General features: G+C 44.6%; 8 protein-coding genes across 12 annotated transcripts; 3 read left to right on the forward strand and 5 right to left on the reverse strand.

The window, feature by feature from the left end:
• The first annotated feature begins 506 nt into the window (after positions 1–506).
• Positions 507–12,120, forward strand: LOC111076683 (calbindin-32). 2 transcript variants are annotated; one of them, XM_022370567.2, is made up of 11 exons: positions 507–700; positions 761–846; positions 922–1,011; positions 2,116–2,202; positions 2,308–2,448; positions 2,609–2,664; positions 2,736–2,781; positions 7,195–7,206; positions 10,030–10,086; positions 10,145–10,216; positions 10,280–12,120. In XM_022370567.2, the coding sequence occupies exons 1-11, from the start codon at positions 550–552 to the stop codon at positions 10,424–10,426; spliced, it is 945 nt and encodes a 314-aa protein (XP_022226259.1). In that variant the 5' UTR covers positions 507–549; the 3' UTR covers positions 10,427–12,120. The 2 variants fall into 2 exon arrangements, with proteins under 2 accessions (XP_022226259.1, XP_022226261.1); XM_022370569.2 differs by lacking the exon at positions 7,195–7,206 and having other exon boundaries at positions 10,280–12,119.
• On the reverse strand, positions 11,993–13,054 carry LOC111076687. 2 transcript variants are annotated; one of them, XR_002608063.2, is made up of 4 exons: positions 12,913–13,054; positions 12,421–12,837; positions 12,081–12,361; positions 11,993–12,029 (listed from the first exon to the last, which is right to left on the reverse strand). XR_002608063.2 is itself a non-coding variant. In XM_022370573.2 (3 exons), exons 1-3 carry the CDS (start codon positions 12,966–12,968, stop codon positions 12,133–12,135), a joined length of 702 nt encoding a protein of 233 aa, XP_022226265.1. In that variant the 5' UTR covers positions 12,969–13,054; the 3' UTR covers positions 11,993–12,132. The 2 variants fall into 2 exon arrangements, 1 of the variants encoding a protein (XP_022226265.1); XM_022370573.2 differs by having other exon boundaries at positions 11,993–12,361.
• On the reverse strand, positions 12,982–14,633 carry LOC111076684 (CAAX prenyl protease 1 homolog). Its single transcript, XM_022370570.2, has 2 exons — positions 14,436–14,633; positions 12,982–14,370 (listed from the first exon to the last, which is right to left on the reverse strand). Exons 1-2 carry the CDS (start codon positions 14,544–14,546, stop codon positions 13,063–13,065), a joined length of 1,419 nt encoding a protein of 472 aa, XP_022226262.2. The 5' UTR covers positions 14,547–14,633; the 3' UTR covers positions 12,982–13,062.
• LOC111076686 (CAAX prenyl protease 1 homolog) lies at positions 14,585–16,164 on the reverse strand. The gene is made up of 2 exons (XM_022370572.2): positions 15,989–16,164; positions 14,585–15,928 (listed from the first exon to the last, which is right to left on the reverse strand). The coding sequence occupies exons 1-2, from the start codon at positions 16,088–16,090 to the stop codon at positions 14,675–14,677; spliced, it is 1,356 nt and encodes a 451-aa protein (XP_022226264.2). The 5' UTR covers positions 16,091–16,164; the 3' UTR covers positions 14,585–14,674.
• Positions 16,165–16,185: 21 nt separating this feature from the next.
• LOC111076685 (CAAX prenyl protease 1 homolog) lies at positions 16,186–17,882 on the reverse strand. The gene is made up of 2 exons (XM_022370571.2): positions 17,711–17,882; positions 16,186–17,546 (listed from the first exon to the last, which is right to left on the reverse strand). The coding sequence occupies exons 1-2, from the start codon at positions 17,801–17,803 to the stop codon at positions 16,284–16,286; spliced, it is 1,356 nt and encodes a 451-aa protein (XP_022226263.1). The 5' UTR covers positions 17,804–17,882; the 3' UTR covers positions 16,186–16,283.
• A 533-nt stretch (positions 17,883–18,415) lies between these two features.
• On the forward strand, positions 18,416–20,001 carry LOC111076667 (probable asparagine--tRNA ligase, mitochondrial). The gene is made up of 3 exons (XM_022370544.2): positions 18,416–18,545; positions 18,608–18,815; positions 18,876–20,001. Exons 1-3 carry the CDS (start codon positions 18,456–18,458, stop codon positions 19,958–19,960), a joined length of 1,383 nt encoding a protein of 460 aa, XP_022226236.2. The 5' UTR covers positions 18,416–18,455; the 3' UTR covers positions 19,961–20,001.
• Positions 19,972–21,651, reverse strand: LOC111076668 (nuclear inhibitor of protein phosphatase 1). Its single transcript, XM_022370545.2, has 5 exons — positions 21,521–21,651; positions 21,243–21,457; positions 20,962–21,179; positions 20,334–20,907; positions 19,972–20,269 (listed from the first exon to the last, which is right to left on the reverse strand). The coding sequence occupies exons 1-5, from the start codon at positions 21,547–21,549 to the stop codon at positions 20,148–20,150; spliced, it is 1,158 nt and encodes a 385-aa protein (XP_022226237.1). The 5' UTR covers positions 21,550–21,651; the 3' UTR covers positions 19,972–20,147.
• A 760-nt stretch (positions 21,652–22,411) lies between these two features.
• Positions 22,412–24,270, forward strand: LOC111076670 (phosphatidylinositol 4,5-bisphosphate 5-phosphatase A). Of its 3 annotated transcripts, none has more exons than XM_022370551.2 (3): positions 22,412–23,438; positions 23,501–23,764; positions 23,840–24,270. In XM_022370551.2, the coding sequence occupies exons 1-3, from the start codon at positions 22,695–22,697 to the stop codon at positions 23,867–23,869; spliced, it is 1,038 nt and encodes a 345-aa protein (XP_022226243.2). In that variant the 5' UTR covers positions 22,412–22,694; the 3' UTR covers positions 23,870–24,270. The 3 variants fall into 3 exon arrangements, with proteins under 3 accessions (XP_022226243.2, XP_041448790.1, XP_041448789.1); XM_041592856.1 differs by having other exon boundaries at positions 23,965–24,269; XM_041592855.1 differs by having other exon boundaries at positions 22,413–23,438; positions 23,501–24,269.
• Positions 24,271–24,272: the final 2 nt, after the last annotated feature.

Here is a 24,272-nt window from a genome sequence, read left to right on the forward strand (position 1 = left end):
CTGTGACGTATTTAATTCAGAATGACTTGTGACAGAAGAGAGGGGCCACACAAAGAGCCAGTGGGTGAGAGCGGGTCAGTAGGGGGGCCACGTACGTGGCGTACTGGGCTGTCTCTTCTGTGCTGTCGCTGCGGGGGAGTCCGGGCACAAATGCAATGTGCGGCGCTTCCTTTGCTGCATGGGAGCTCCCGCTGCGGCTATTTCTGTGTGTATTGTTCCTTTGTGTGTGTGTGTGTGTGTTTCGCTTTGTGAGAGTGTATTTTATTATATTAATTTAACGGTTACAGCAAAGCTGACAACCCATACCCAACACTGGACTGACAACGGGCTCTAGCACTCCTCTACCCAATACTCTTCAGCTTACAACAGAAACTACCTACCACATTTATTCCACGACATTGAGCTACCGTTCTAGCGTTCTGCTTTGCTAACCAACATTCATCAGACAAAAGAAAGTCCACGTATAGAACTACATATATGATTTTTCCTTTTCTCTCCTACACTAGGTAATTCCCCAAAGAACAAAACAAAAACCCCATAAACAAAGAAATGGATTCCGCAGCAGCCGCCGCCGCCAAGCGCGTTCAGATCGAGAAGGCGCACAATTTCATGCGCCAGTACCGCGATCCCGAGTCGCGTGAGCTCAAGAAGCTTTCGGCCAATCAGTTCATGGATGTCTGGGCCCACTACGATAAGGATGGTGAGTGCGGCGATGGCAGATGATTTTCTTGGGGGTGTTTCCTAACATTTGTCCCTGCAGGCAACGGCTACATTGAGGGCACCGAGCTGGATGGCTTCCTCAGGGAGTTCGTGGCCAGTGCCAATGTCACAGACATCAGTCCAGAGGTAAGCTACGCCCCATTATACAACACTAAAGGCTGTCACTTCATCTTTTGCTTGTTCTCGCTCCGATCCCCCCAGGCCGTCACAGACACAATGCTCGAGGAGTTGAAGTCCTGCTTCATGGAGGCCTACGATGATAATCAGGATGGCAAAATCGATATCAGAGAGGTGTGTATGGCCTAAATGAGATAGCCTTGTATAATTCACCTGACGCCCCGCGGCCAGACAACAAAATGTTCGCCGCCATGACGTATCCGCAATGTGCTCTATACGAGAACACTCGTATATATTCCTTTCGTGCATTCCAAATGACATTTCCTTGGCGGCTCCTTTTCTCAATTGGTTTTTAAATGTCAGTACCCACAGCTACCCCTCCCTAATGGCCCCGTGTCAATAATTTATTTGGCATTTTCCCACCAAAAAAGGAAATAAACGAAAACTTTCTGGCAAGGTCTTGCACGGAAAAAAACTTTTCCCCTCTCTTATGAAATGAGTTTTTAATTGAAGTTGGACCAGCAGGAGCAGCCGCAGCATTGGACTATTGAAAGAAGATTTTGTTTTTTTTTTTTCTCTTTGAATGGTGGAAATAATAAAGCACTCTTGAGGGGCCGCACAATGGACTTTTGATAAATGAGCAGACGAAAAAAGTTATGAGGAAAGTTCAAGTTCCCAGTCCCTGTTGAGGGACCGCTTATTAAGGTCCAAGTACAAAAGAAAAAAGGAATTCATAATTTATGTGGCTGGTGGCATTTCTCATGCGACATGTCGAAACAGGGTACTTAACGATTGAAATCCCAGCTGGCTAATTTGCCCCCATTCACGGGATAATAAGTCTGAAAAGATAGTACTGTTCTGTCCTGGGTATTAATTACCACGAGAAAATTATATAAAAGTCGAATACTCTTGAAGAAAGCAGATGAAAAACTTTGGAATTTGATCGGGGCACAGCTGATTAAAGTAAAGGCTACGGAAACCAGAGGGTTTCCAGATTCAACACTTAAATTATGCCAAAAAGTTTTTAATGAAAGCCAAGCCATGAAAACTTGGTCTGTCTGTTCAGTTTCACTTTCCGGTTGAGAAAAACCGGGGTGCACCCAGGGCTCTCAGCTTTCACTGCAGTTTCGGAAACTGTTTCCAGAAGTCCGCTTTCAGGACACCCTATACAATATGCATTCGAATCTTTAGTTATTGTCGAGTGCCGCATTGTAACAGACGAAATTGTTTGCCACTCCTCTCACTCCCCCTCTCTCTCTTTGTATACACAATTCACAGCTAGCTCAACTTTTGCCCATGGAGGAGAATTTCCTTTTGCTTTTCCGCTTCGATAACCCATTGGAATCGAGCGTGGAATTCATGAAGGTAAGTGACAGCCAAGAATTTTGCCATCCCCAGCTGCATTCCCAATCAAGAATTCCCTAATTGATTGTCTCTTTTTATTTGAATTCAAATTCCAACCCAATTTAGATCTGGCGCGAATACGACACCGACAACTCCGGCTACATTGAGGCGGATGAGCTGAAGAACTTCCTACGCGATTTGCTCAAAGAGGCCAAAAAAATCAATGATGTGTCCGAGGACAAGCTCATTGAGTACACTGATACTATGGTATGTATGGCAGTGCTCTACAATCATATGAATCAAACGAAACCAAAAGGTTTCCCCTTCCCAATCAACATCAATAAAAGTAGCAAAAAATCACTTGAATTAGCTCCTTGCCTTCGCTCATTTCCGGTGAAATTCCTAATGCATTCTTCCGCATTTTCAGCTGCAAGTCTTCGATGCCAACAAGGATGGACGTTTGCAGCTATCGGAAATGGCCAAGTAAGTGTCCTAGAAGGCCTCTGCAATGTCTGCACTGAGGTTGCTAACAACCCCCAACTTATTTATTGCAGATTGCTTCCGGTTAAAGAGAACTTCCTCTGCCGCCAGGTGTTTAAGGTAAGTGACAAGCGATATGACAATGATTTCCTCCCCTGAATGAAATATACGAGTACGTACTCCAAATCGAGGCAAGTCATCGTTCGATTGAGGAAATTGCCCCAGAACAGATAGTATCAATCAGTATGGAGTGCTCAGAGTGTAGCAGACCTCCTTCTTGGCTTGCCCAACACTTTTTGCACTTAGGTTAGCTTTGATTTTTATTAGTTCCTCATTAGCTGAAGCCTGGACTTGCCAACTAACCTAGCTTTGCAATTAACTCGACAAGCAATGCCTAATAATAAATTTATATTTTCACTTACTTATACTTAATTATTATCAATTACCTTCCAGCCATGTCTGTGTCGACTCACGGGAATTGACATACGAAATTGATTGGGGAACAGATGGGGGAATTATTTTAAGCTGCATTCACTCAGAGATAATAAGTTGCCTGTCGCCGATCAGAAATCAATACAACACCACGTCGCTCCTTCTCTCCTAATGCTCTCTCAGTGCCAAAATGTAACTGTTTATTCAACAAATTCAATTCAGAAACACAACATTGAAATTGAGAGCCCATAAAAAATGTATCACCTAAGCAGACTCCAACAACAAATTGAATCCCCCGCCACCTCAAGCCACCACCCTCGATTCGCGCTGCGTCGCAGAAAATAAAGTCATGGCCGAGGCCATAAATAGCTACTCCGCCGAAAAGAAAAAAACAGAGAGAAATATTGTCTAGAAACGTAAAAATAAACGTAGCAAAATGCTTGCAGAGCTCAGCTGAATTGCACCCCACTCCCCACCCAGTGCTCAGGTGGCAGGCGAGGATAAAATTGGGATGCGTGGAAGCCTTCAAAATCAATTTCGCATCCGTTTTCGGCTTGTCCGTGTCCCAACAGATTTGATCTGTTTGAAATTGGGTTATAAAAAGAAAAGAGTAAGGTAAACGAAATAGGCAAAAGGTAAAAAGTCCCACGCCAGATGGAGAGGACCGGGCCCCATTAAATACTCAAATATTAGTTTACATCCAAAAGGAGACCCAAACAATTAGCAAAGTTTCAGCCTTTTTGTCAAGGAGGCAAACTTTTCTGAGCCTGCAGCAGATGCTGACTCTAATGGTACATTTAAAATTCCCTTGGGATATTCCTACAGAAGGTGGGGGGGGTGTAGCGCTTGCAACTCATTTCGAATTGTGCAAATGGCGGCGATGCCAACTGGCGGTTAAATGAAGCACAGTCAGATGGCAGGAAATCTTTTGGTTGCCTTGCAGTCGAATGTCACGTAAGAGGCCGCAGGACCCAAAACTTGGCCAAAATATATGGACTCGCCAAGCACTCGTATTGTATGTATATTTGAGCGTGTTTTCCGTTTTCCGTTTTCGCATTTTTGGCATGCTCAGCAGCTTTTAGGGCAACGAATCGACACAACTAAGGAACAAGAAATGCTTGTCCTGTAGGCAGGCAGCGCACCAGATGTTTAAAGCAAGAAATTGTGGCCAAGACAAATGCCGAAACGCCAACGAACAATTTATACGAATTGTGTAACAGTTTGGGTTAAATCTTGGGTAAAAGTAGAATTTCATAATACACATGAATTCGATTAAGGGCTTGGCTCAAGCAAATGCTGATGTCTTACCTTGGATATTCCCCCAAAATACTGAGCACAGACAGCCCCAGTCCCTGCCAAGGCATACGGTTCGTGTTTCCTCATGTCTTCCGTCAACTCTTTGCCGTCTGGCGGTCGTTTTCCTGTTACGATATTCGGTGTTTTTTCCTGACAATCAAGTGGGTTACACGCTAAACAAAAACACACACAGAGAAAAGAGAGAGAGAGAGAGAGAGAGAAAGATAGGGGGGAGACTTCGAGTGTAACAGTTCCTTTTGGCCATTCAGACCTCTTATTGTTATTTGCTGCAAATGTACGTGATTCAGTCGCATTGGCGCTGCTTATTGACAATTGCGATTGCCGAAAAAGCAGCCAGGAGCGGTCGCATAGGGGCATAGGAGGGGCAGAACAGCGAAAACATTGGGGGCACAGGCAGTACGTACAGTGTTGGTCCAAATCAAAAGTTCTGCCTCCTTTCTGTTTGAACTGCGAGCGTGCAATTTCCATGGGATAAAATCCCTCGATTGGTAGTTGCGTACAATGCAAGCTACGTGTACATGCAGCCAGCGAATGGTAATTGAATTTCCATTACTAGACACACACACAGTAAAAACTGTGCACAGCTGAAAACAGCAGCCAATCAATTTCACAATTACGGGGATAAATCCGATGAATTTTTTATTAAATCTAGGGACAACGTCGCCAGTGTGTGTCTCATTCTGTGGCTTTCTTTGTTTAGAAAGAAATCCTTTTTAGGCTTGAAAGTAAATGTAATTGATACTCCAAGTATCCATGCTGGGATACTTACTCAACTATCGCTTGTTAGCTTACATCCCCACAGCAGTAAGTTTTATTTCAACACTGAAAACGTTGTTTTTTTTTTGTTGCTGGCTGGAACTGTCGGTATGCTGTTGACTTGGTCGGGCGTTTGCAATATGGCGGCACATAAGCAATATTCTGGTGTGCATCCAGAGCCAACGATGCAGCAATGCCACCAAGCCAGGCCACAGCAATGAACACCGAACAATGATTGTTCACGGTATAAGGATCCTACGTATTTGCTCATTGTTACAGCTGGCAGCACAAACGACATTTTATTTGGGTTTTATTGACGCAGCGCGTGGGAGGAGTGCAGGGAGCTGTGGCTGCTACTGAAGCTGGAATCATGCATCACAATGTGAATGTGAAACGTAACGAAACAAGTCGGATTTTAATCGAAATATCCAGTGGAGACGACAAGGTTGCTGTCCCTCAGTTCCGAACCGCCAAGCAGAAGGAGATGTGAAGCAGTCACCTGACCAACACAGATATCAGCACTGTCCGTGCCTCCTGAAGAGCCATAAAAGTCATGAAGCAGAAGCTCAAGCAGCCATAAAATAGGCGCTTCCAGCACATTTACCGAAGGTGCACTTATTACTTTTTTATAATTTCTTAAGACCTCCATAAAACCGGCGCATGCATCAGCATTTTGATAACCACAGTGGGACAGGCCAGGATAGGACAGGACTGCAGACATAACGCTCCGAAAAGTTGACCTCAACTTGGTCGCACAGCTTACACTGAGCAGCGGCGAACTTTAGTCAAGATTTTCCCGAAGATTTTGATCCTGTTCAGGCAGAAGTTTCCACTTGCTGCAGCATAGTGTAGCACAGTGCCGCTGCTGGCTCATGGCCAAACTGGCAGAAACCTTTATGCTAATGCACATCACGTATTCGCCGCATGCACCGCAACGAACAGTACAGTGACATAATGTGCAGCAACAGGACAGGGAATGGAAATGGGAATCTAAATGGGAGTGGGAATGGGTGTGGCAGTAGGGCAACAGCAGAAGGTGATGTTGATGCGGCTGCTGAGCGTGGACTGGAGCATCCAGTGCGATGTTTTTAATGTCCGCTAATTTTTTGTGACACTGAAAGGGACTCGGCTAAGTGAAAACGTGACCAGGACATATTCCAGCATTTTCCGATGGCTCGACACAGACATGGCGCGCCTTTTTTTGTTCGTTGATTTTTATATATTAAATTTAGATTAAATTTAGAGCGATTAACCAGCGATCAACTGCAAGCGGCAAATATTTTGCACTCCCATTGGTCTTGCGTAGACGTATACTTGATATTTATGAGATTCTTTTAGTTTTGCTGCATCCTAGATCCTAGATCGCTTAGCTTACTAACTAAACTTTAGACTAAACCAATATTTAAACATTCCAACAATTGGAATCGAATGAAAAAAATAACAAATTAATTCGATTTGGATTGATTTGCTGTTTTCTGATTCGAACTAAAACCAAAAAAAAATAATAAAAAAACAAAACAAAACAAAACTTGAATTTTAATTTACATTTCTCAACTCTTTTCTAACTTTCTATTTATATATATATATATTTTATTTCATTTTTCCCCCCGCCTTTCTCCTCTATTACATATGTATCTATACGAACATAACAATATATACATATCTATGCATATATTTCGATAATCTTGTGCATTTTTATTTCTAAACCAACAACATAACAATAATCAAATAAAACAACAATCAACAATAAATACCGTATACCGAATTAAATATACTCTGCACGTGGTATTCAATCATGTCGCGGGGCTGCCAACAATTCTCTCGCACGTTGATGCAATAAACAACTGTATACCAACCATATGCTCTGTGTATATACACACACCATAACATAATATCTCCAATAAACTGCACCGCCAACAACTATAACAACAACCAATTTCCTATTATAACCATACACTCCAACATTCCTGCAAATGAAATTAATAACCTAAAATCATATATGAATAAAAATAAAACCACACTCTGAAGGAGGGCATTGATGTAAGTATTTATTTTCCATGCAATCAAAGAATTAAAAACAAAAAAAACAAAAAAAATCGAAATATTACCCTACTGGTTGGCGATCTATTATAGTTTGATAGACTCTGGGTACTAGAAACATATACATACATATATGTATTTACACGATGAGTGAGAAAGACGCCATAAAAACCCTTAATAAAATTGTGCTTTTTGTTTTTGTTTCTGTTTTTTTTTTGTATCGTTCAAAAGGCTTTGTTTGAACAATTCCCGCTTTTTGTTGAACACTTACTTGATGAAAGCCAAAGAATATATTTATATTGATTTTCAGTTTGGTTTTTTCTCGGTTTTGTAGTTTAATTGTGTTGTGCATTTCGCAAGCCAAAAAAGCAAATACTTTATTGGCTAAAACTGCTTGGTGTTTAATGGAAAATATCCAATTTGTTTGAGTTTCTTGTGGGTTTGGATTGCATGGACGCAGCATTGAATGTTATTCCTTTGATAATTGTGAATGTGAATGCGAGTGCGAGTGTTGAGAGAGTTTGCTTTGGAAAAGTTTTGTGGTGCGGCGGTTGCTGAAAGAGAGAAAAATAACTTACATATAGACGCGTGCATATAAATCCAAAGAACAGTTCGACCACAGAACCAGAGAGCAAAGGTGCGAAAGAAAGCGCTCTCACTCAGTCTCACTCTCCGTCTGTGCAACTCTCTGAGAGGTAAATTCATAATGAAGATCCGTTATTCCAAGCGCGAAGTTGGCCGTCTGCACTGCTTAACCGAGGCTGCAGCTGATTTGGAGCGGAGCCACGCTTATTGGTTCGTTACATAGGTATACAGGAATCACTGATCACTGAGTATAATAATTAAATTATGTATCGAGTACATGTACAGCCCACATTCATTCAAATAAGAAGAACTTTCTAGCTTTATGGTAGTGATACTTCTGAAACAGACAGAGCGAGAGAGAGAGAGAGAGAGTGAGAAAAATGGAGCAAACGAGGTCTTGCAATTAATAACAGCTTACTGTAGATTAGCATTAGGAGAGTGTAATCTTTCCTTTTCTGTGTCATTTACACATTTTCAGGCTCTCGCCCGCACCCAAGACCCAACTGAGCATGATAGCTATGAACTACTAATTATACTTTTGATGGCAGTTGTCCACCCAATGCCACACTTGGCACATGCATACGATGATGCTACGTGAACAGCTTTAGACCTAACCTAATGTGGGGGTCCGCAAATTACATGTTGCCCCCCGCCACCCTGCAGCCACTTCCCCGAACCGGGAGCGAGAGAACCTTTTGCATAATTTAGTCATTGAGGGAGAGAAAGGAGAACTTTGTGGCACTGCCATATGGATAATGGCAGCCACAGCCGCAGCCGCAGCCGCTGGCTGACACGGCGGGTCTCAAAGTGTTGAAGTGTAAAATAATTACTTCATTTCGGCAATGGATGAGCGTCACGTTCCAGGCTAAATTCGACTTAAGTATGAGCAATTTGACAAAAGAGAGCGGAGGCAACAACAACAACAGCCAGCGTGTGTGGCATTCAATTCCAAGAGCACTGCTGCTGGGAAAAATGAATTTGAGCAAATGGAACGCGCTAAACTTTTTAAATGCCGAGCCGACACACAATTTTGAAGGCTTAAGGCGCAGCTCAGGAAAGGGGTGACAAAAAGGGCACAACCGCTTAATGGGTTCGTAATCCCCTTAAGACCGCACAAGGAATGCGCCAAATGCGTTTTCACGGCTCCACCGGAATGTGGGGGTTATCCCAAGGATAACAGAAGAAACAACACCTTGAGCTTCCAGTCGTAACTTTTGGGGCAGCTCTTGAGGCGCCGCATGGCACCGCACACCAACTTTGAACTTGGGCGCCGTCAGGGCTGCATTATATTACATAACCCCCAAAAAAAAAAACAAATTGCATGTCTGTGCGTGTCTGAGTGTGTGTTAAAGGTACACTCGCATGGACGTGCTAGTGGTAGTGGGAGTGGTAGTGAAAAGAAAAGTAATTCGAGGCATTCTTCGTCGAGCACAAATGGAATCGATAAATTCATGTGCTCCCGGTGGGAGCGGAACGGTGCCCAGCCTCGACGGAGACTAATGTACGAGAAAAATGGCTAACACCTACGGAATAATTCATGTTAATTAGGAACTGTCAAAGGCATAAGCACATAATTGGCAAAATGTTTCATTTAGCTTAATTATACGAAGGCTTTCAGCATTAGCATAATATATAACAAATGTCTGTAAATATGAAATATGTATGTGACATGCTTGGAGTGGGTCCCCTTTTGGGCATATGTATGCATGTATTCCCGAGAAAGATTTGGGAACACACTGAGATTTAAGAACACACCCAAACCCACATTTTGCATGATGGCATGCATTCGACAGCTCTGTATATAACAAATCATTTCAGAAATCGCACAAAATCACACACAAATCATATATCAAGTCAATATATGATGTCGTAAAGTACAGCACCATTTCAGATCCGATTTCAGATCCCTCCTAAAAAAGTTGCATGATTATCTGTGACCCGTCTGGTTTGCGGGATCTGAAAGGTGTGCTCCTCTAACTGTTGGATGTTATTCCCACTGTAAAGAAAGTTGTTGCCACAGTTAAAGTTTTAGCATACTTGGCGAGGAGAATTGCAACTGAAAAACTGCATTTTCTTTATGGATTTTCTATGAAAGTGAAAGCTTTCCGAAAAGTATGCTAAAACCTTACATTTCTTAGCTGTGGATAAACCATTATTGTCTGTTAAAAATGTTTATATATCCACGTGTAAATCTAAGTTAAATGAATTAAATATTTCACTTCTCTTCCCTAATCGCAGGGTGCCACAAAGCTGACCAAAGACGATATCGAGAAGGTGTTCTCGCTATACGATCGCGTAAGTTCTTTAAAGTCAAGCAGCCAACATAAATGTTAATCAATTTACCATATTGCAGGACAACAGCGGCACCATTGAAAATGAGGAGCTCAAGGGCTTCCTCAAGGATCTTTTGGAGCTGGTCAAGAAGGTAAGTTGCCCTCATGGCCATTGGGTTGGTCTCATTTGAATTGTGTCGTTATTGTGTATACAGGACGACTACGATGCACAGGATCTGGCCGCCTTTGAGGAGACCATTATGCGGGGCGTGGGCCATGACAAGCACGGCAAAATCTCACGCAAAGAGCTGACCATGATCCTCCTAACACTGGCCAAAATATCGCCCGACGATGAGGAGTAAGAAGATTTTTAGCCAATTCCATATTTGTCACCCCAAAATCTAGGCACCGAAGGCCATGAGGCAATTGATTACTTTAAACCTGCTGAAAAAATTAGCAGAAGATAAACAATTTTGGTAAAGATGGAGGATCTCCAAAGCAAATGAAATGGAGATTCTACCCGAAACAAAAAAAAACAAACAAACACAAAAAACTATTGGTAAAACTAAATATAAAATAAATGTTTCAAGCTTCAGTAAATGTTTATCGTATGTTAAGCTATTGAGAGTATATTTCCTCCCCCAAAACTGAAACACCAAAGATATATATTTACTCCAAGCCGAAAATAAAAACAACAAACAAAAATGAAATCGAAAATTTATCTCCAAGCAACACTGAATCGAGCCACTTTATCTTAATGTAAAGCAAAAGAATAAAATCAAATTCAGTACATCGATTTTATATTATATTATATTATATTATTATATATCTACGTGTATATTTTCTAAATGTATTTGCCTATAAAATATACCTATATATGTATGTATATTTTATTTTGTTTAATTACAAAAGGAAAACTTAAAATAAATGTAGCTAAACTTAAGAGAACACAAACCAGAATCAGATCAGTCGTGATTTATTTGAGATTATATATTTACATATATTTACGTATATAAATGTGTGTGGCTAGAACTAGTAGATAATTGTTGTTAATAATTGTGGATATATTTATGTATGCAACACAATACATTTTGGTGTGCTAATCGTACATTTTGCCAAGCCTCCACGACTCTGATTGTATTCCGTGTAAATGTGAAATTAACCCACACTCACGCTAACCCACGTATCACACTCTCATTCGATGATACAATTCTCTACCACAAACATCAATCAATCAGTCAAGAGGCACTTGAGGGTGGAGTGGGGCTTGGCTCGTGTTCTAATGCCACCTGACACGAGCCCTGCAGCGTGCTGTTGCAACATCAGTTACAGCCGGAACGCATCTGGCAGTGCTCCACCCGAGGACACACACACACTGCTCTTCTTATTTATCATTTAAAATTGGAAATTGGAACAGCTTTGACTACTCTAAAACTAAACTAAATCTAATGGAAAATCAAAAGGTTAACCCATAAAAACTATCAACTTATTACACTTATCTAACGTTTTTTCAAGGTGCTATAGCTATATAATTATGATTTTGCCCTTACGACTTTTCGACCCCGAAAACTGTCACTAAATCCTATGCAATTTCAAGTCTATGTTTCCAAGAAACCTAAAAACAAAACGTATATCTAAAAAATATAGTAAATTGTAAGCTTTAAGTACCCAAAAAAGAGAAATATTTGATTCGAATAGTGGAAATTGTAATTGGAACCCTCATCGGGAAAAGCAAAACAGACACCATTTCAATTTATTCGATTAATTATACGCGTCCGTAAATGCCAACTTAAAGATATAATTAAAATAATTACGATACAACTCTACGTATATATGGTACTTACACTACATACATAAGATACAGATACTCGTATTGTTCACACAAAAAAACTGCATGTTAAGCTTCGAAAAGAACAACAACAAACCCATTAGCGGGCCAATACCCGAATATCGTATATCGAATATCTATATGGATGTATATGTATGACAAATACTATGTTTTAATAATCTAAATACATTTACGCAGACATCATCGGGTCAGCACACCAAATGGCAGTTGTTTTTGTTGTTATCTGGAATGGGTTTGAATTGTTTGACGGTTTCGATTGCATTGGGCCTGGAGCTCCATGAGATCGTGCAGTTGCTTGAGCAAGTCGTTCACCTCCTTTATTTTGGAACCAAAGTCGTGAGCCTCCGATGAACCACCGGCTTCACCGTCAACTGATTCGTACTCCTGCAGTTCCGGGCCAATGAGATCTTTAATGTGGTCCATGGTCTTCTTTATTTTCAGACAATGGCTAAAGGAATTTCTTGATTACCATTTTGGACTCAAGATTGGTGTGTAATGATTACTTACCACCTGGGCGACGCCGATTTGGTCCTGGAAACGCAGTTCTGTAGATGCCAAAATCTATTGAAGATCTCTAAGGAGCCTTTCTCTGGGGCTTGCCATTCAATGACCTCGACCCGCTGTGGTTCCTTCTGTTCAACTTCTTCTAAGTGCCATGTATACCAGACGACATCTTCCTCATCTTCATCATCTGAGTCATCTATTTCACTGGAGTCGGGCGCACTAACACCCATTAAATTGGGCAGCCGCTTAGAGAGCAGGGCGAAGTGTCGTCGCAGAAAGGACTCCGCGCGATATCGATTGTCTTGACTGGAGGGTTCGCTGATTAGAGTAGGATCCATCATGCCCCCAGGAAAGGCAAGCCCCGAGGGATTCGCATAGATCACACGCGTATAGGCATCTCCATAACTGATGCGTGTTTCGCTGGGTAAAACATTAACAGGAAAGGTAGTACCCCCGAATATCGCCTGGATTCGATTCGTATTCGATTCCACTCACCCATTGCCGATGTTGACCACCAATTTTGTAATGTGTCCAAAGCTAGACATGGCCATAAGTATGTGTGTGTCGTGTCGTACGGGCAATTTTATGTAAATACTCAAAACAGGGTAACAGAAAAATAGGAAACAAGTGTCGGGGACTACTACTTCACCCCGATTCCGAGGCCTGATTTTTGCCAGTGGGCTTTGCCTTGACAGAGTCCATAGTCTTGATAGCGGCATCGAAGTCCAAGCGACGCTGATAGGCCAGTCGCTGCAGGATCGTGGGATGCGTGTGATGCCACCTGGAGTAGCAATCATCAAAGACCGGGAAGCTCATGTGATCGGCATAGATTTTGACAAGGGCCGAGCTGAGCTGCGTGGAGTAGCCCAGGCGATGGGCATAGCGATCGGCGGCAAACTCATTGTGCCGCATAATCCACAGTATCAGGAAGTTGGCAAGCATCAGATATGGGGTAAGGGCGAAGCGCAGGACAATGATGAAGCCCACAATGATGGGCGCAATGCCCGGCTGGAAGCCCACACCCAAGTACAGCTGGGGACAGTGAAAGAACACGCCAAAGAGCAGCATGGTGAGGAGGAAGTGTAGCTTCATGAGCACCGTCGTCTTGTAGAAGTGTCCGTATTTCCAGTGGCCCAGCTCGTGGCACACCACGCCAGTCACCTGCTGATTGGTGAGTCCCCTGCCCACCTCGTAGGGCCGCAACTCCTTCGGATCAAGTCCTTTGTTCAGCAGCAGAGTGTCGAACAGGACGATCCGCTTCATGCAGCAGCTGCCGTAGAAGTAGGCATTGCTGTACTGCATGGTCTTGGTGCGGATGATGAACACCCGCTTCACGGGAAAGCCAGCCACGTCGCAGACGCGCTTCACATCGGTATACAGCGCCGTGCCCTCGGACAACCTTGACTGCCTGCCAATGCAGGGAATGCAGCAGTAGGGGAACAGGAAGACCAGCAGCAGCGTGAATATGGCCCAGGCGCCCCAGTAGTACAGGAAGAACCAGTAGCCGGCCATCGTCACGGTGAACACAATGAGCAGCGTTACGGGGGCCAGGAAAGCCTGCGTCAGAATGATGGCCAGGCCGGCAATGCAGCAGTATAGGTAGCAGGAGAACTGCCTCTGGACACCATAGCGCAGCTCCAGGATGCACTTGTCGTAGGCGAGCACGGGCAGGAATCGCACACAGGTGTAGATGGTCATATAGAAGACGAATATCGGACTTATCCAGAGCTCCTTATGGGTGGCTTTCGCCAGCGTCTTGGCAGCCAGACCCCAGAGGAACGGATAGAAGCCAAAGAAGAGCTCGGCCAGACTCAAAACCATGTCTACAGCAATCTTCCAGCTCTGTAGCTCCATTTTGTGCAGTTCGTAGATGCGGGCCCGATGGAAGATATCCGGTGGAATGATGCCGCGCAGCTCCTCGGGAACGATAATCGAATTCAGGCACACCAATTGCTGTGGGCAACCAGGGAATGCATCATCAGATGATCTCATTGCTGGAGATAGACCCTTCCATTTACCTGTCTCTTGGTCAGTATCAGCTCCCACACATGTCCGAGCACCACAATGATCATTAGCAAAGCGAGCACCACCTTTGGGTCCCACTCTGGCCAGTTGTCGTAGAATGCCATCGAACAAGAGCATGTTTCCCCAACAAACAAAAACAACAATAACAATATTGGGGTGGGGCTATTGGAGCATTATTATAAATCAGAACCTACTGTGATTGGGTAAAAGTCACAACTAAATAAAGCTAAGATCAAGTTGAACTCCTTTGCTGCAGCTTTTCCAATCGATTGAGTCGATCCAGCATCGTGGGATGCGTGTGATTCCAACTGGAGTAGCAGGGGTCCGAGATGGGAAACGCTAGGTTGTCCGCGTACAGCTTCAGCAGGGCCAGGCGCAGATCCTTGGCGAAGCCCATCTCCCAGGCGAAGCTGTCCGCCTGATACTCAAAGTGTCGCGTCGCGGAGAGCATGCAGAAGTTGGCCAGCGTCATGTAGGGCGTCATGACGAATCCGAAGACGATGAGGAAGCCCACCACGATGGGCTGCAGACCCGCCTCGAAGCCCACTGCCTGGTAGATGGGTCCATGGAAATAGAGCACGTGAAAGAGGCACAGCATCAGGACCATGTGGAACTGGAACATGAAGATCGCTTTGTAGAAATGCCCATGGACCCAATGGCCCAGTTCGTGTGCCACAACGGCAACCACCTGAGAGTCGCGCAGACCCTTGCCCACATCCTCCGGTGCCAGCGATGACAAATCCCTCAGGCCCCTGTTGAGCAGTAGAGTGTCAAAGATCACGATCCTCTTCAGGCAGCAGCTGCCGTAGAAGAAGGCATTGCTGGGCGTATTGGGATCGTTCACCCGGATAATGTGCACCTGATGCATGGGAAACTCCACAATATCCGTGAGATGCTGCAGGTCAGAGAGCAATTCCGAGTTCTGCAGTGGAACCCGCTTGCCCACAAACGGATCGATCAGGACGGGCACCAGGAGAATGAGTACCACCGTGAGCAAAAGTGACTGCAGGTAGAGTCCCACGGCGGTGTACTCTTCCAGCCAGAGGACCATGAACACCAACGAAACCACCATCACACCCATGAAGATTACGGCCAGAATGGTGTCGATGATCTCACGGCAAATCCGACGCGCCCACGGCGGATTCTTTCGCTTTTGCAGGGCCGAAATGCACATCTTCTCATAGAGCATGCCCGGGAATGCCTTCAGGGTCATGTAGATGGACAGCAGGAGCACAAAGAATATGGAAACGCAGGCCTCGTGCTCCATCCACTTGGCCAAGGAGCATTTTGTCGCCACATTCCAGAGCCATGGATAGAAGCCAAAGAACAGCTCCATAATCCCACTGAATACCACTATGAGCAGTGTGTTGACAACGGTGAACCAGCTCTTGTGTATCTTATACGAGCGCATCTTGTTGAACAAATCCTGCGGCAGATAGGGACTAATCACTGCGGGCACCTTTTCCACTTCGTGGACAGCGATTATCTGTGAAAAGGCATCCAATACAGGACAATGCAAACGAATAGGACTTTCTGTAGCACTCACTTCACGGATCATCAGATAGACAGCCCAAAGATTGTCCACGACCAACAGGGCAATGATTATATAGAGAACTAACTCAGGATCGTCCCAGAAATATGCAGACATTTTGCTCGAACAACTTGACAGTTTAGGCACATTTTGGTAATTTTGAACGTCTGAAACAGACAGTCGTCGGTTCCGATTTGAAAATATTAATCAAGTTATTTGGGGGGCTCACAAGTACTCCCCCCCATTCTTTATTTTACGTTATAAAATAGGGAATACAGTGTAAACTTTGGTCTGTGCGCTGCGTGGGCTTTTAGTTTAATTTCTTGCTCTCCTTCAGCTCCTGCAGACGATTCAGGCGCTGGAGTAGAGTGGGATGAGAGTGATTCCAGGTGGAGTACAGCCAATCGTAGACGGGAAAGCCCAAGTTGTCCAGATTCAGCTTGATCAGTGCCCGTCCCAGCTGTTCCGCAAAGCCCAGCTTGAAGGCAAACTCATCGGCCTGGTACTCGAACAGGCGCGACAGGATCGTCATGGCGAAGTTGATGATGGCATTGTACGGCGCCAGCACATAGGTGAACACAACCAGCAGGCCGACGAGAATGGGGCGAGTGCCCGGCTCGAATCCCATTGCCACATAAAACGGAGCATATTTAAAGAGGTAGCCAAAGACGAGGAACATCAGGAACAGATGAACCTGCATGATCACAATATTCTTGGTGACGTGGCCCAGCTTCCAGTGGCCCAGTTCGTGTCCCAAGACGGCCAGTACCTCCTCGTTGGTGCAGCCCTTTCCCTTCTCATCATCGGAAAGCTCCGAGGCGTCTGGCTTTCCCTTGTTCAGAAGAAGAGTGTCGAAAAGCACGATTCTCTTCGAGTTCCACAATCCGTAGAAGTAGGCATTGCTGTGCGAGGATCGCTTCGAGCCATCCACAACGAACAGCTTTGTGAGGGGGAACTTCAGAGATGCGGCCAGATCCTCAATGGACTGTCGCAGTGGGCCTTTCTCCAGCGGCGTATACGTGTCGAACAGCGGAGCGATGAAGATCGGATAGAGGGTGAGCAGGACCAGTGAGACCATTCCAGTGAATAGCCACAGCCAAATGAAGAAGTTGTCTCCGCCACGCTGCACTATGAATATCAATGCCGCCGTAATGGGAATCATGAGTACTTGTGTGACCAGGAAACCCTTCACCTGATCCCATGCAAAGAATCCAGCCGTTTGCTTGTTGAAACCATGCGTCTCCTCCAGCACAAAGATTTTGTAGATCTTGAAGGGCAGCGACTTGAATGTGCTCATCACATTGGAGATTACCACAAAGACACAGCTGACCAGTATCTCATTGCTGGCGTCCCACTCAAGTTGGTTGAGCACTTTCACCGCAATTTCCCATATCACGGCAATCAGCCCGATGCGCAGCTCCAGGCATAGCAGAATGACGTCCATCAGCACCGCCTTGAAGATTCCAAAGTTCTCCTGGTCCAAACCATATTTACGCGCCTTGTGGAATGTCTCCTCCGTCATGTGTGACGTCAGCTCGACCGGCACTTTGAGTGCATTTCGATACACTTTCACCTGGTTACGGCGGGGAAGGTGGGATGAGAAGGGGAACAATTAAATGCCAATAAACACGTACAGGCTCTAAATTTATCATTCGTTCGACGCTGATAAAATAAATTGCCAACTCTCTCGGTCTCGCTCGCACGTGCCGGCACATTGCCGCCTGTGAAAATACTCACTTGACGCAGCGATATGTAAATCTCAAGAGCGTTTTCAATAACAACTAAAGCCAAAATGCTGTACAGAACCGTCTCTGCATCAATTGACGACATTTTATTGCCTATTTTTTTAAAATTGTGTAAACTTTTTATAAATTGTGAGTCCCAATCAGCGTGACCGATAACGATAAAAATAGGAGCCAGGGTAGAAAAACCAGGGCAGGGCAATCAAACGAGACTTAACCCACTTGACACCCCTCTATTTAAAAAGTTAAGCACCCTTTGTTAAACTGAGGAAAATAATGTTTGTAAAAAAAAAAAAATTACCACCGACATATTTTACCTGTAATGCGTAAAATATGTTATAGTTAATATTTTTTAATATTTCCACGAAATTTATGCATGGAAATATTAAATACCCCCCTGGTCGACAACGGGATAACGTTCTATTTTATTGATTAAAATCGTATACCATAATTTTGATATTCAGTTTAATATTACTAGCTAGTTGTCCCTCTCAGCTCTAAACGTATAATTTGATCCAATTCATCAATAAATTTTGTACAAGATTTGGCTATCCAAGGGCAAAGCCCAGGCGCCGGGCGCCTTCCGAGCTCCACGGATTGGTTGTAAAATTAATGTGGAGAGCAAAAATTACACAAAGTATCGATAGGCAACATTGATTGGCTCGAAACTTGCATCCCTGGCACTAGACCTTATCATTCGATAACGGTGCTTATCAGCTGTTTCGCTGAAATATACAAATATGTTACTTATCAGAAGATTTTACTGCAGCTCTCAGCGAATTGGTCATATAGCCAAGTCACATAAGCCAGGTGACTCACTCAGTATTCAGGTAAAGCCCCCGATTCCGAGTTGTAGCTGGTTAAAGAATTAAAACATTCATATTATTGGCAGGGATGGATCAAAAACATTCGCCGGCTGAAGAACAACACATTTCTAGACGTGGATGATGGATCGACGAGCAGAAGATTCCAAGTGGTTGTCACACGCAATCCAGAAACACAAAACCTAACGCCGGGCAGCGTTATCACGGCCGTGGGACAGATCCAAGTGGCACCCAACGGAAACTTTGAGCTGCATGCAGATCGCGTGGAATCACTGGGTAAATCTGGTTACTGTTAAGCCTGTGTTGCACTTATCAAACCTTTGTCTTGTCCGAAAGCCGAAGGACACCTGCAGGACGGATATCCCTTCACCCCCAAGCAGAAACACGCACCGGAATATGTCCGAGAGCATCTGCATCTTCGGTCCCGTGTCGACTACGTAGCCGCCCAGATGCGAGTAAGACACAAGGCTCAGAAGGCCATACATGACTACATGGATGAGCTGCATTTTGTCCAGATCAACACTCCGCTGATGACCACCAACGATTGTGAGGGTGCCGGCGAAGTTTTTCGCGTTGAGCCTGACTCGGAGCAACTGCTGAAGCAAATGGCGCGGCCCAATGTGCCAGCAGAACAGAGCTATTTCGATAGCAAGGTATTTCTCACCGTCTCGGGCCAACTGCATCTGGAGGCCATGACCTATGGCCTGGGAAACACGTACTGCCTGGCGCCCGCCTTTCGAGCCGAGAACTCCAAGTCGCCGTTGCATTTAGCCGAATTCTATATGTTTGAGGCGGAGCTGGCGCATCTGGAAGAGCTGGAGAAGCTGGCAGGATTCATTGAGCAGATGCTGAAGTCCATTACGAACCGCCTGCTCGAGACGAGCTTCGAGGATCTACACTTCTGCCAACGGAATGCCAATGCCAGCTCGGATCTGCCTTGGCTGAATGTTCCATGGACGATCATGAGCTACGACGATGCCCTCGACGTGCTGCTGGCCAACAAGGCGAGCCTAAAGACGCCCATCAGCTTGGACGAGGGTTTCACCAAGGACCAGGAACTGTTTCTCGTCTCCCACTGTGGCACGCCCGTTTTCGTTGTGGATTGGCCCACAAAGCAGAAGCCCTTCTACATGAAAATCACCCGCACTAATCCGGATCGTGTGCATGCCCTAGATCTACTGATGCCAGCTGTGGGGGAATTGTGTGGTGGCAGCCTGCGCGAAAGCGATGCAGCCACTTTGAGCGCCCATCCACAGCTGCCCAAGGACTTGTCGTGGTATGTGGACCTCCGCAAATACGGAGGGATACCCACAGGCGGCTTCGGCATGGGCTTTGAGCGTTATCTGCAGCTCGTGACTGGTGTTAAGAATATAAGGGATGTGATACCCTTTCCCCGATATCCACATAGCTGCAAAATGTGATCAATGTGGATGAAAAATATGTACTTTTTATTGTTGAAAACTATATAAACATGCATTAATTACTTTGGGGAGGGGTGGGAACATAATTAAATTTATGCTTTAAATAATTACCGATTATTATTGGAAAGACTCTTAATTATGAAGAGGCATTAGGTTTATCAGAGGTAGAAACTCAATTGTATTCCATTTACAACTGCCCCAGCATTGGCTTGCGTCCCGGCCAAGCCTCCTTGGCGTATTTCTTTTTCTGTGGTCCCAGACCATCGCCCTCGCCACTCGAGTCGTGCGGATCCTCGGCATGGCGACGCACTTTAATGAAAAAAAATATTATTTGAAGATAAATCCGATAGGGAAAACGTTTCGAATCACTCACCTCCTGCATTGGCAACGGCCAACTTCTGAGCCAAAGTGGAAGTGGGCTCCACCTCCTCTTCGAAAACGGGCATCACCTCGGGCGCGGGATTGGGTAGCAGCAGGCCCAGCTTCGAGCCAATGCTCAGAGGAGAGATGGGCTCCAGATCGCTCTTGCCGTGAGCCTCTGGGAGCCCCTGATATAGGGAGTTTGTGGGTGACTGCGGAGACGCTTGCAAAGCTGCCATCTCTCGATGCTGAAGATGTTTACTCTCCGCCAGGCTCTGCTGGAAAATCTGTTGCACACTGGCTGCATTGGCAGCCGCCAGGCTGCTGTGCCCCGAGTGGATGCCCATGTGGTTGAGATCGTACCGCGAACGCTTGGCCGGCACCACTGTGGTCTGCACAAGGTTACGGAAGCGTCCCACATTGGGGTCCACATCCTCTGGATTGATGACGATCTCCTCGTCATTAAATGTGACATTGCGACTCCGCCGTCCCTGCTTCAAGGCGTTCTGCTTGCGCATGTTGGTGTCATCGTCAATGCCCAGCATTGAAATACGCCGGTTGTGGGCCGTGTTGTACTCGGTGAGATTCTAGAAGGGAAGACCCATTGATCGACTTGGCCTTCGTAATGTCTTGAAACTCACATCCAATTCGGTTTGGCTTTCGGGTAAACCCAGCAAGGCTCCATCACCGGTCTCGCTGATGGGCAGATCCTCCATAATGTTGGTGTGCTGGCCGGCAGACGGTCGCTCGCGCAGGATGTAGTTCCTTGTCGAAGCCCCAAAATGAAATTGGCTATTCATCTGCAGCTGTGTGGGCTTATGAGCCTCCAGTCTGAGGGTGCCAATGAACGTCCCATGGGCTGTGAACGACCATAACCATGTCCATGTTATTTCGCACAATATGGAAGATTTTTCACACTTACTGGAACCCAAATCCACGAGGTAGGTAATGTTGAGGTGTTTGTGATACACAAAGGCTGCGTGCACACGAGAGCAGGACGCGTGGTCGATGCAAAAGTCATTCATTTGACTGTTTCGACCAAATAAATAGCACTTTTTATCATCAACCATCAATTTCTGGACTAATTTGTCGTCCTTAAGCACATCCAGATGGAGACCAGTCGGCGGCTTTCCAGCCCTAGAATTTGCGGTATTGGTGTGTATTTTATGTGTTCAGATGTAGTCGCGTTCAATTACAAACCAACTGGGTATGTCGTAGCTGTTAGCCATGCGTTTAACTTGTGTTAAACAAATAGGAAAGAATTGATAAAGATTTGTTTATTATTACACACAATCCTGAAAGTGTGTACACACTTGGGTCCACAAAAATCATCAGAATAAGTAAAATATCGTTTCTATATCTTCTGTATCGATACATATTGATATATTGATGATATTTTTGTGTTTTGTTTAAGAAATATATATCGAAAATATCGATATTATTAGCTCTCAAATCGTGGTGGTTTTTCAAAATTTTCTCTTAAAGATATTAACGAAATTTTGCAGCTCGCGGGTACCAATAATAGGTATCAGAAAACATGTCAACCTAGGATAAAATCATTATTAATGTTTAAATGGAGCTTGAAACAACAAATTTAACAGCAATTAAAGGAAATACGGTATAAACAAGCCCATACGCATAGAAGAAACTTGGTTGACCAGCAACAATTTACATTTAGTCAACATTTACGTTTTATGCTTTGGCCGTTTTTTTTAACCTTATTATGTAAACAATCTAATAATAATAATAATAAAATATTTTATTGATAAATCTTGTGGTCTGTCTGTCCTTCGGAAACTAGAGCTGTCAAACGATTGATAGTTGAGCAATCGATAGTTTTGAATGTTTTTCAAATAATTATTAAGAAACCATTGAAACCTTTTAGGAACTTGTCCGTTGTAAAAATTAGATGCCACCTGTCGATTTGTTTACAAATGTGTCTTCGTATTTTATAGCAGCCAATCCAAACATATCAAAAGCGCAACGACTGTAGCTCGATACTATCATGATAGTCGCAAAACCGTCGATAGTAGCGGATAGCAGCAAAACTTTGATACTATCGATAGTGCCCTCGATGATTTGACACCTCTAATCCCCAAACAAAAACAAAACAAAATAAAAACGACTGTGGACGCGCTAATCCGCGCTTCTAAAAATTATATAATTACAGCAAACGGGTTGCGGGATTTTTAAATCCAATTAATAGTTTAAAATTGTGTTTGTGTCATTAAATGCTGAGAAGTGTGCGTCAAAGCTGCAGTCCAAGTGGCCCTGGATGTGCTGTCAAATCCAAAACCGGATCTCCGTGAGCTCACCTTTGTGACGTCGTCTATTGTCGTAGTGTTGTATTTATCATAGTTAATTAGTCGCGAAAATGGTTACGACAACTGCGATCGCCGATCTGTGCATATTCCTGCTAACCTGGAATGTTGGCACACATTCGCCCAGGGATTTGTCGCTGACATCGCTGCTGGCCTTGAATGGAACCACCAACTGTCCGGGCAACCAGCTGCCCGACATTTACGTCATAGGTATGCAGGAGGTCAGCACCAAGCAGGTGCTGAACATCTTCCAGGACGACCCGTGGGTGATGAAAATAGCCAGCCATCTGCACGATCACAAGTACGTGAAGGTGGACTCCAAGCAGCTGCAGGGAATACTGATAACGATGTTCGCCCAACACAAACACATTCCCCACATGAAGAACATCGAAACGGAGGCGACCAGAACTGGCCTGGGGGGCCTGTGGGGTAACAAGGGTGCAGTAAGCATCCGCCTCAGTCTGTATGGGACTGGAGCCGTCTTCGTGTGCTCTCATTTGGCGGCCCACGACGACAAGCTGAAGGAACGCATCGAAGACTACCACCAGATAGTGGACAACCACAAGTACGAGGCCTCGGGCTATCGTCGCATCTTTGACCACGACTTTGTCTTCTGGTTTGGAGACCTCAACTTCCGACTCTCTGGCGAGACCAGCGCATGGGACGTGCGGACCGCAGCGGAAGGTATGCGCTATGAGGAGTTGCTCAAAGAGGACCAGCTAAACCTGCTGAGGGAGTCGGGGAATGCCTTTAGCTTGCTGGAGGAGCAGGCACCCAACTTTGCACCCACTTTTAAGGTGATTGAAAAAAACAATTCAATTTCCCTTATCAGAAATAATAAAAGGTTTTCCTCTTGTAGTTCATCGAGGGCACTAATGACTACGACCTGAAGCGACGCCCTGCCTGGTGTGATAGGATCCTGCATCGCGTGCAGCGCAATATTTATCCGGCCGTTACCCTGAGCGCCACCCAGCTGTCTTATCAGTCGAATATGGAGTATACCCTCTCCGACCACAAGCCCGTATCTGCGACATTCAATTACAAAGTGGAGACGGCTAATCAGACCGACGAGGAGCTGCATGAAATGACCCATGCCGGCGCCGCTACACCCGGCACGCCAAATGTTAGTTTAACCTTCGCCTTTATCGTGCTTGTAGCCTTGCCTTATACTCAACTCTGATTTCGCTTCTTTTTGTAGTTGTTTAATGCCCAGCTAGAGCAATGGTGATGCAACCATGACGTCAATTAATTGTTAAATCACTTGTTAAAGCTTTCTAGATCAAATCTAAGCAATAGACATAATTAATTGTAATTTCCTTACAGAAGAAATCTGTGAAACGAATACGATATTAAGAGTACAATGTAAAGGAATCTCATTACGCCTTAGAATCAATCAAGCAATCTACTCAAGTGTCAATCCTCGAAGTGCAAAGATATCTACATACATATATACTATCTATCGAAATAACATTTACATAATTCTAAAGACTAACCTGCTGCATATCGAACATTGATTCAAGTTGTATTAGACAACGGTATTTTTCTACATATGTACGAGTATATAAATTTTAAATCGAAATAAAGACTTGTTTTTAACTGGCAATCGAATTGACTCATCTCTCAGATCTATT

The sequence above is a fragment of the Drosophila obscura genome, unplaced genomic scaffold, assembly GCF_018151105.1.
Source record: "Drosophila obscura isolate BZ-5 IFL unplaced genomic scaffold, ASM1815110v1 contig_186, whole genome shotgun sequence".
Classification (NCBI taxonomy): Eukaryota; Metazoa; Arthropoda; class Insecta; order Diptera; family Drosophilidae; genus Drosophila; species Drosophila obscura.

What these genes read in the sequence shown, in the direction of transcription:
- LOC111076684 (XM_022370570.2), bottom strand. Translation starts at nt 14,546, where the DNA reads ATGGCATTCTACGACAACTGGCCAGAGTGGGACCCAAAGGTGGTGCTC. An exon ending in TGATACTGACCAAGAGACAG is followed by an intron (nt 14,371 to 14,435) that starts GTAAATGGAAGG and finishes GGTTGCCCACAG; the next exon opens with CAATTGGTGTGCCTGAATTC.
- LOC111076667 (XM_022370544.2), top strand. Translation starts at nt 18,456, where the DNA reads ATGTTACTTATCAGAAGATTTTACTGCAGCTCTCAGCGAATTGGTCAT. An exon ending in GTGACTCACTCAGTATTCAG is followed by an intron (nt 18,546 to 18,607) that starts GTAAAGCCCCCG and finishes TATTATTGGCAG; the next exon opens with GGATGGATCAAAAACATTCG. An exon ending in AGATCGCGTGGAATCACTGG is followed by an intron (nt 18,816 to 18,875) that starts GTAAATCTGGTT and finishes CTTGTCCGAAAG; the next exon opens with CCGAAGGACACCTGCAGGAC.
- LOC111076670 (XM_041592855.1), top strand. Translation starts at nt 22,695, where the DNA reads ATGGTTACGACAACTGCGATCGCCGATCTGTGCATATTCCTGCTAACC. An exon ending in ACTTTGCACCCACTTTTAAG is followed by an intron (nt 23,439 to 23,500) that starts GTGATTGAAAAA and finishes TTCCTCTTGTAG; the next exon opens with TTCATCGAGGGCACTAATGA.
- LOC111076683 (XM_022370567.2), top strand. Translation starts at nt 550, where the DNA reads ATGGATTCCGCAGCAGCCGCCGCCGCCAAGCGCGTTCAGATCGAGAAG. An exon ending in GGCCCACTACGATAAGGATG is followed by an intron (nt 701 to 760) that starts GTGAGTGCGGCG and finishes TTGTCCCTGCAG; the next exon opens with GCAACGGCTACATTGAGGGC. An exon ending in GCAAAATCGATATCAGAGAG is followed by an intron (nt 1,012 to 2,115) that starts GTGTGTATGGCC and finishes CACAATTCACAG; the next exon opens with CTAGCTCAACTTTTGCCCAT.
- LOC111076687 (XM_022370573.2), bottom strand. Translation starts at nt 12,968, where the DNA reads ATGGCCATGTCTAGCTTTGGACACATTACAAAATTGGTGGTCAACATC. An exon ending in GTGGTCAACATCGGCAATGG is followed by an intron (nt 12,838 to 12,912) that starts GTGAGTGGAATC and finishes TGTTTTACCCAG; the next exon opens with CGAAACACGCATCAGTTATG. An exon ending in AAATCGGCGTCGCCCAGGTG is followed by an intron (nt 12,362 to 12,420) that starts GTAAGTAATCAT and finishes AAATTCCTTTAG; the next exon opens with CCATTGTCTGAAAATAAAGA.
- LOC111076685 (XM_022370571.2), bottom strand. Translation starts at nt 17,803, where the DNA reads ATGTCGTCAATTGATGCAGAGACGGTTCTGTACAGCATTTTGGCTTTA. An exon ending in TTTACATATCGCTGCGTCAA is followed by an intron (nt 17,547 to 17,710) that starts GTGAGTATTTTC and finishes CGCCGTAACCAG; the next exon opens with GTGAAAGTGTATCGAAATGC.
- LOC111076668 (XM_022370545.2), bottom strand. Translation starts at nt 21,549, where the DNA reads ATGGCTAACAGCTACGACATACCCAGTTG. An exon ending in AGCTACGACATACCCAGTTG is followed by an intron (nt 21,458 to 21,520) that starts GTTTGTAATTGA and finishes CGCAAATTCTAG; the next exon opens with GGCTGGAAAGCCGCCGACTG. An exon ending in CCTCGTGGATTTGGGTTCCA is followed by an intron (nt 21,180 to 21,242) that starts GTAAGTGTGAAA and finishes GGTCGTTCACAG; the next exon opens with CCCATGGGACGTTCATTGGC.
- LOC111076686 (XM_022370572.2), bottom strand. Translation starts at nt 16,090, where the DNA reads ATGTCTGCATATTTCTGGGACGATCCTGAGTTAGTTCTCTATATAATC. An exon ending in TCTATCTGATGATCCGTGAA is followed by an intron (nt 15,929 to 15,988) that starts GTGAGTGCTACA and finishes GCCTTTTCACAG; the next exon opens with ATAATCGCTGTCCACGAAGT.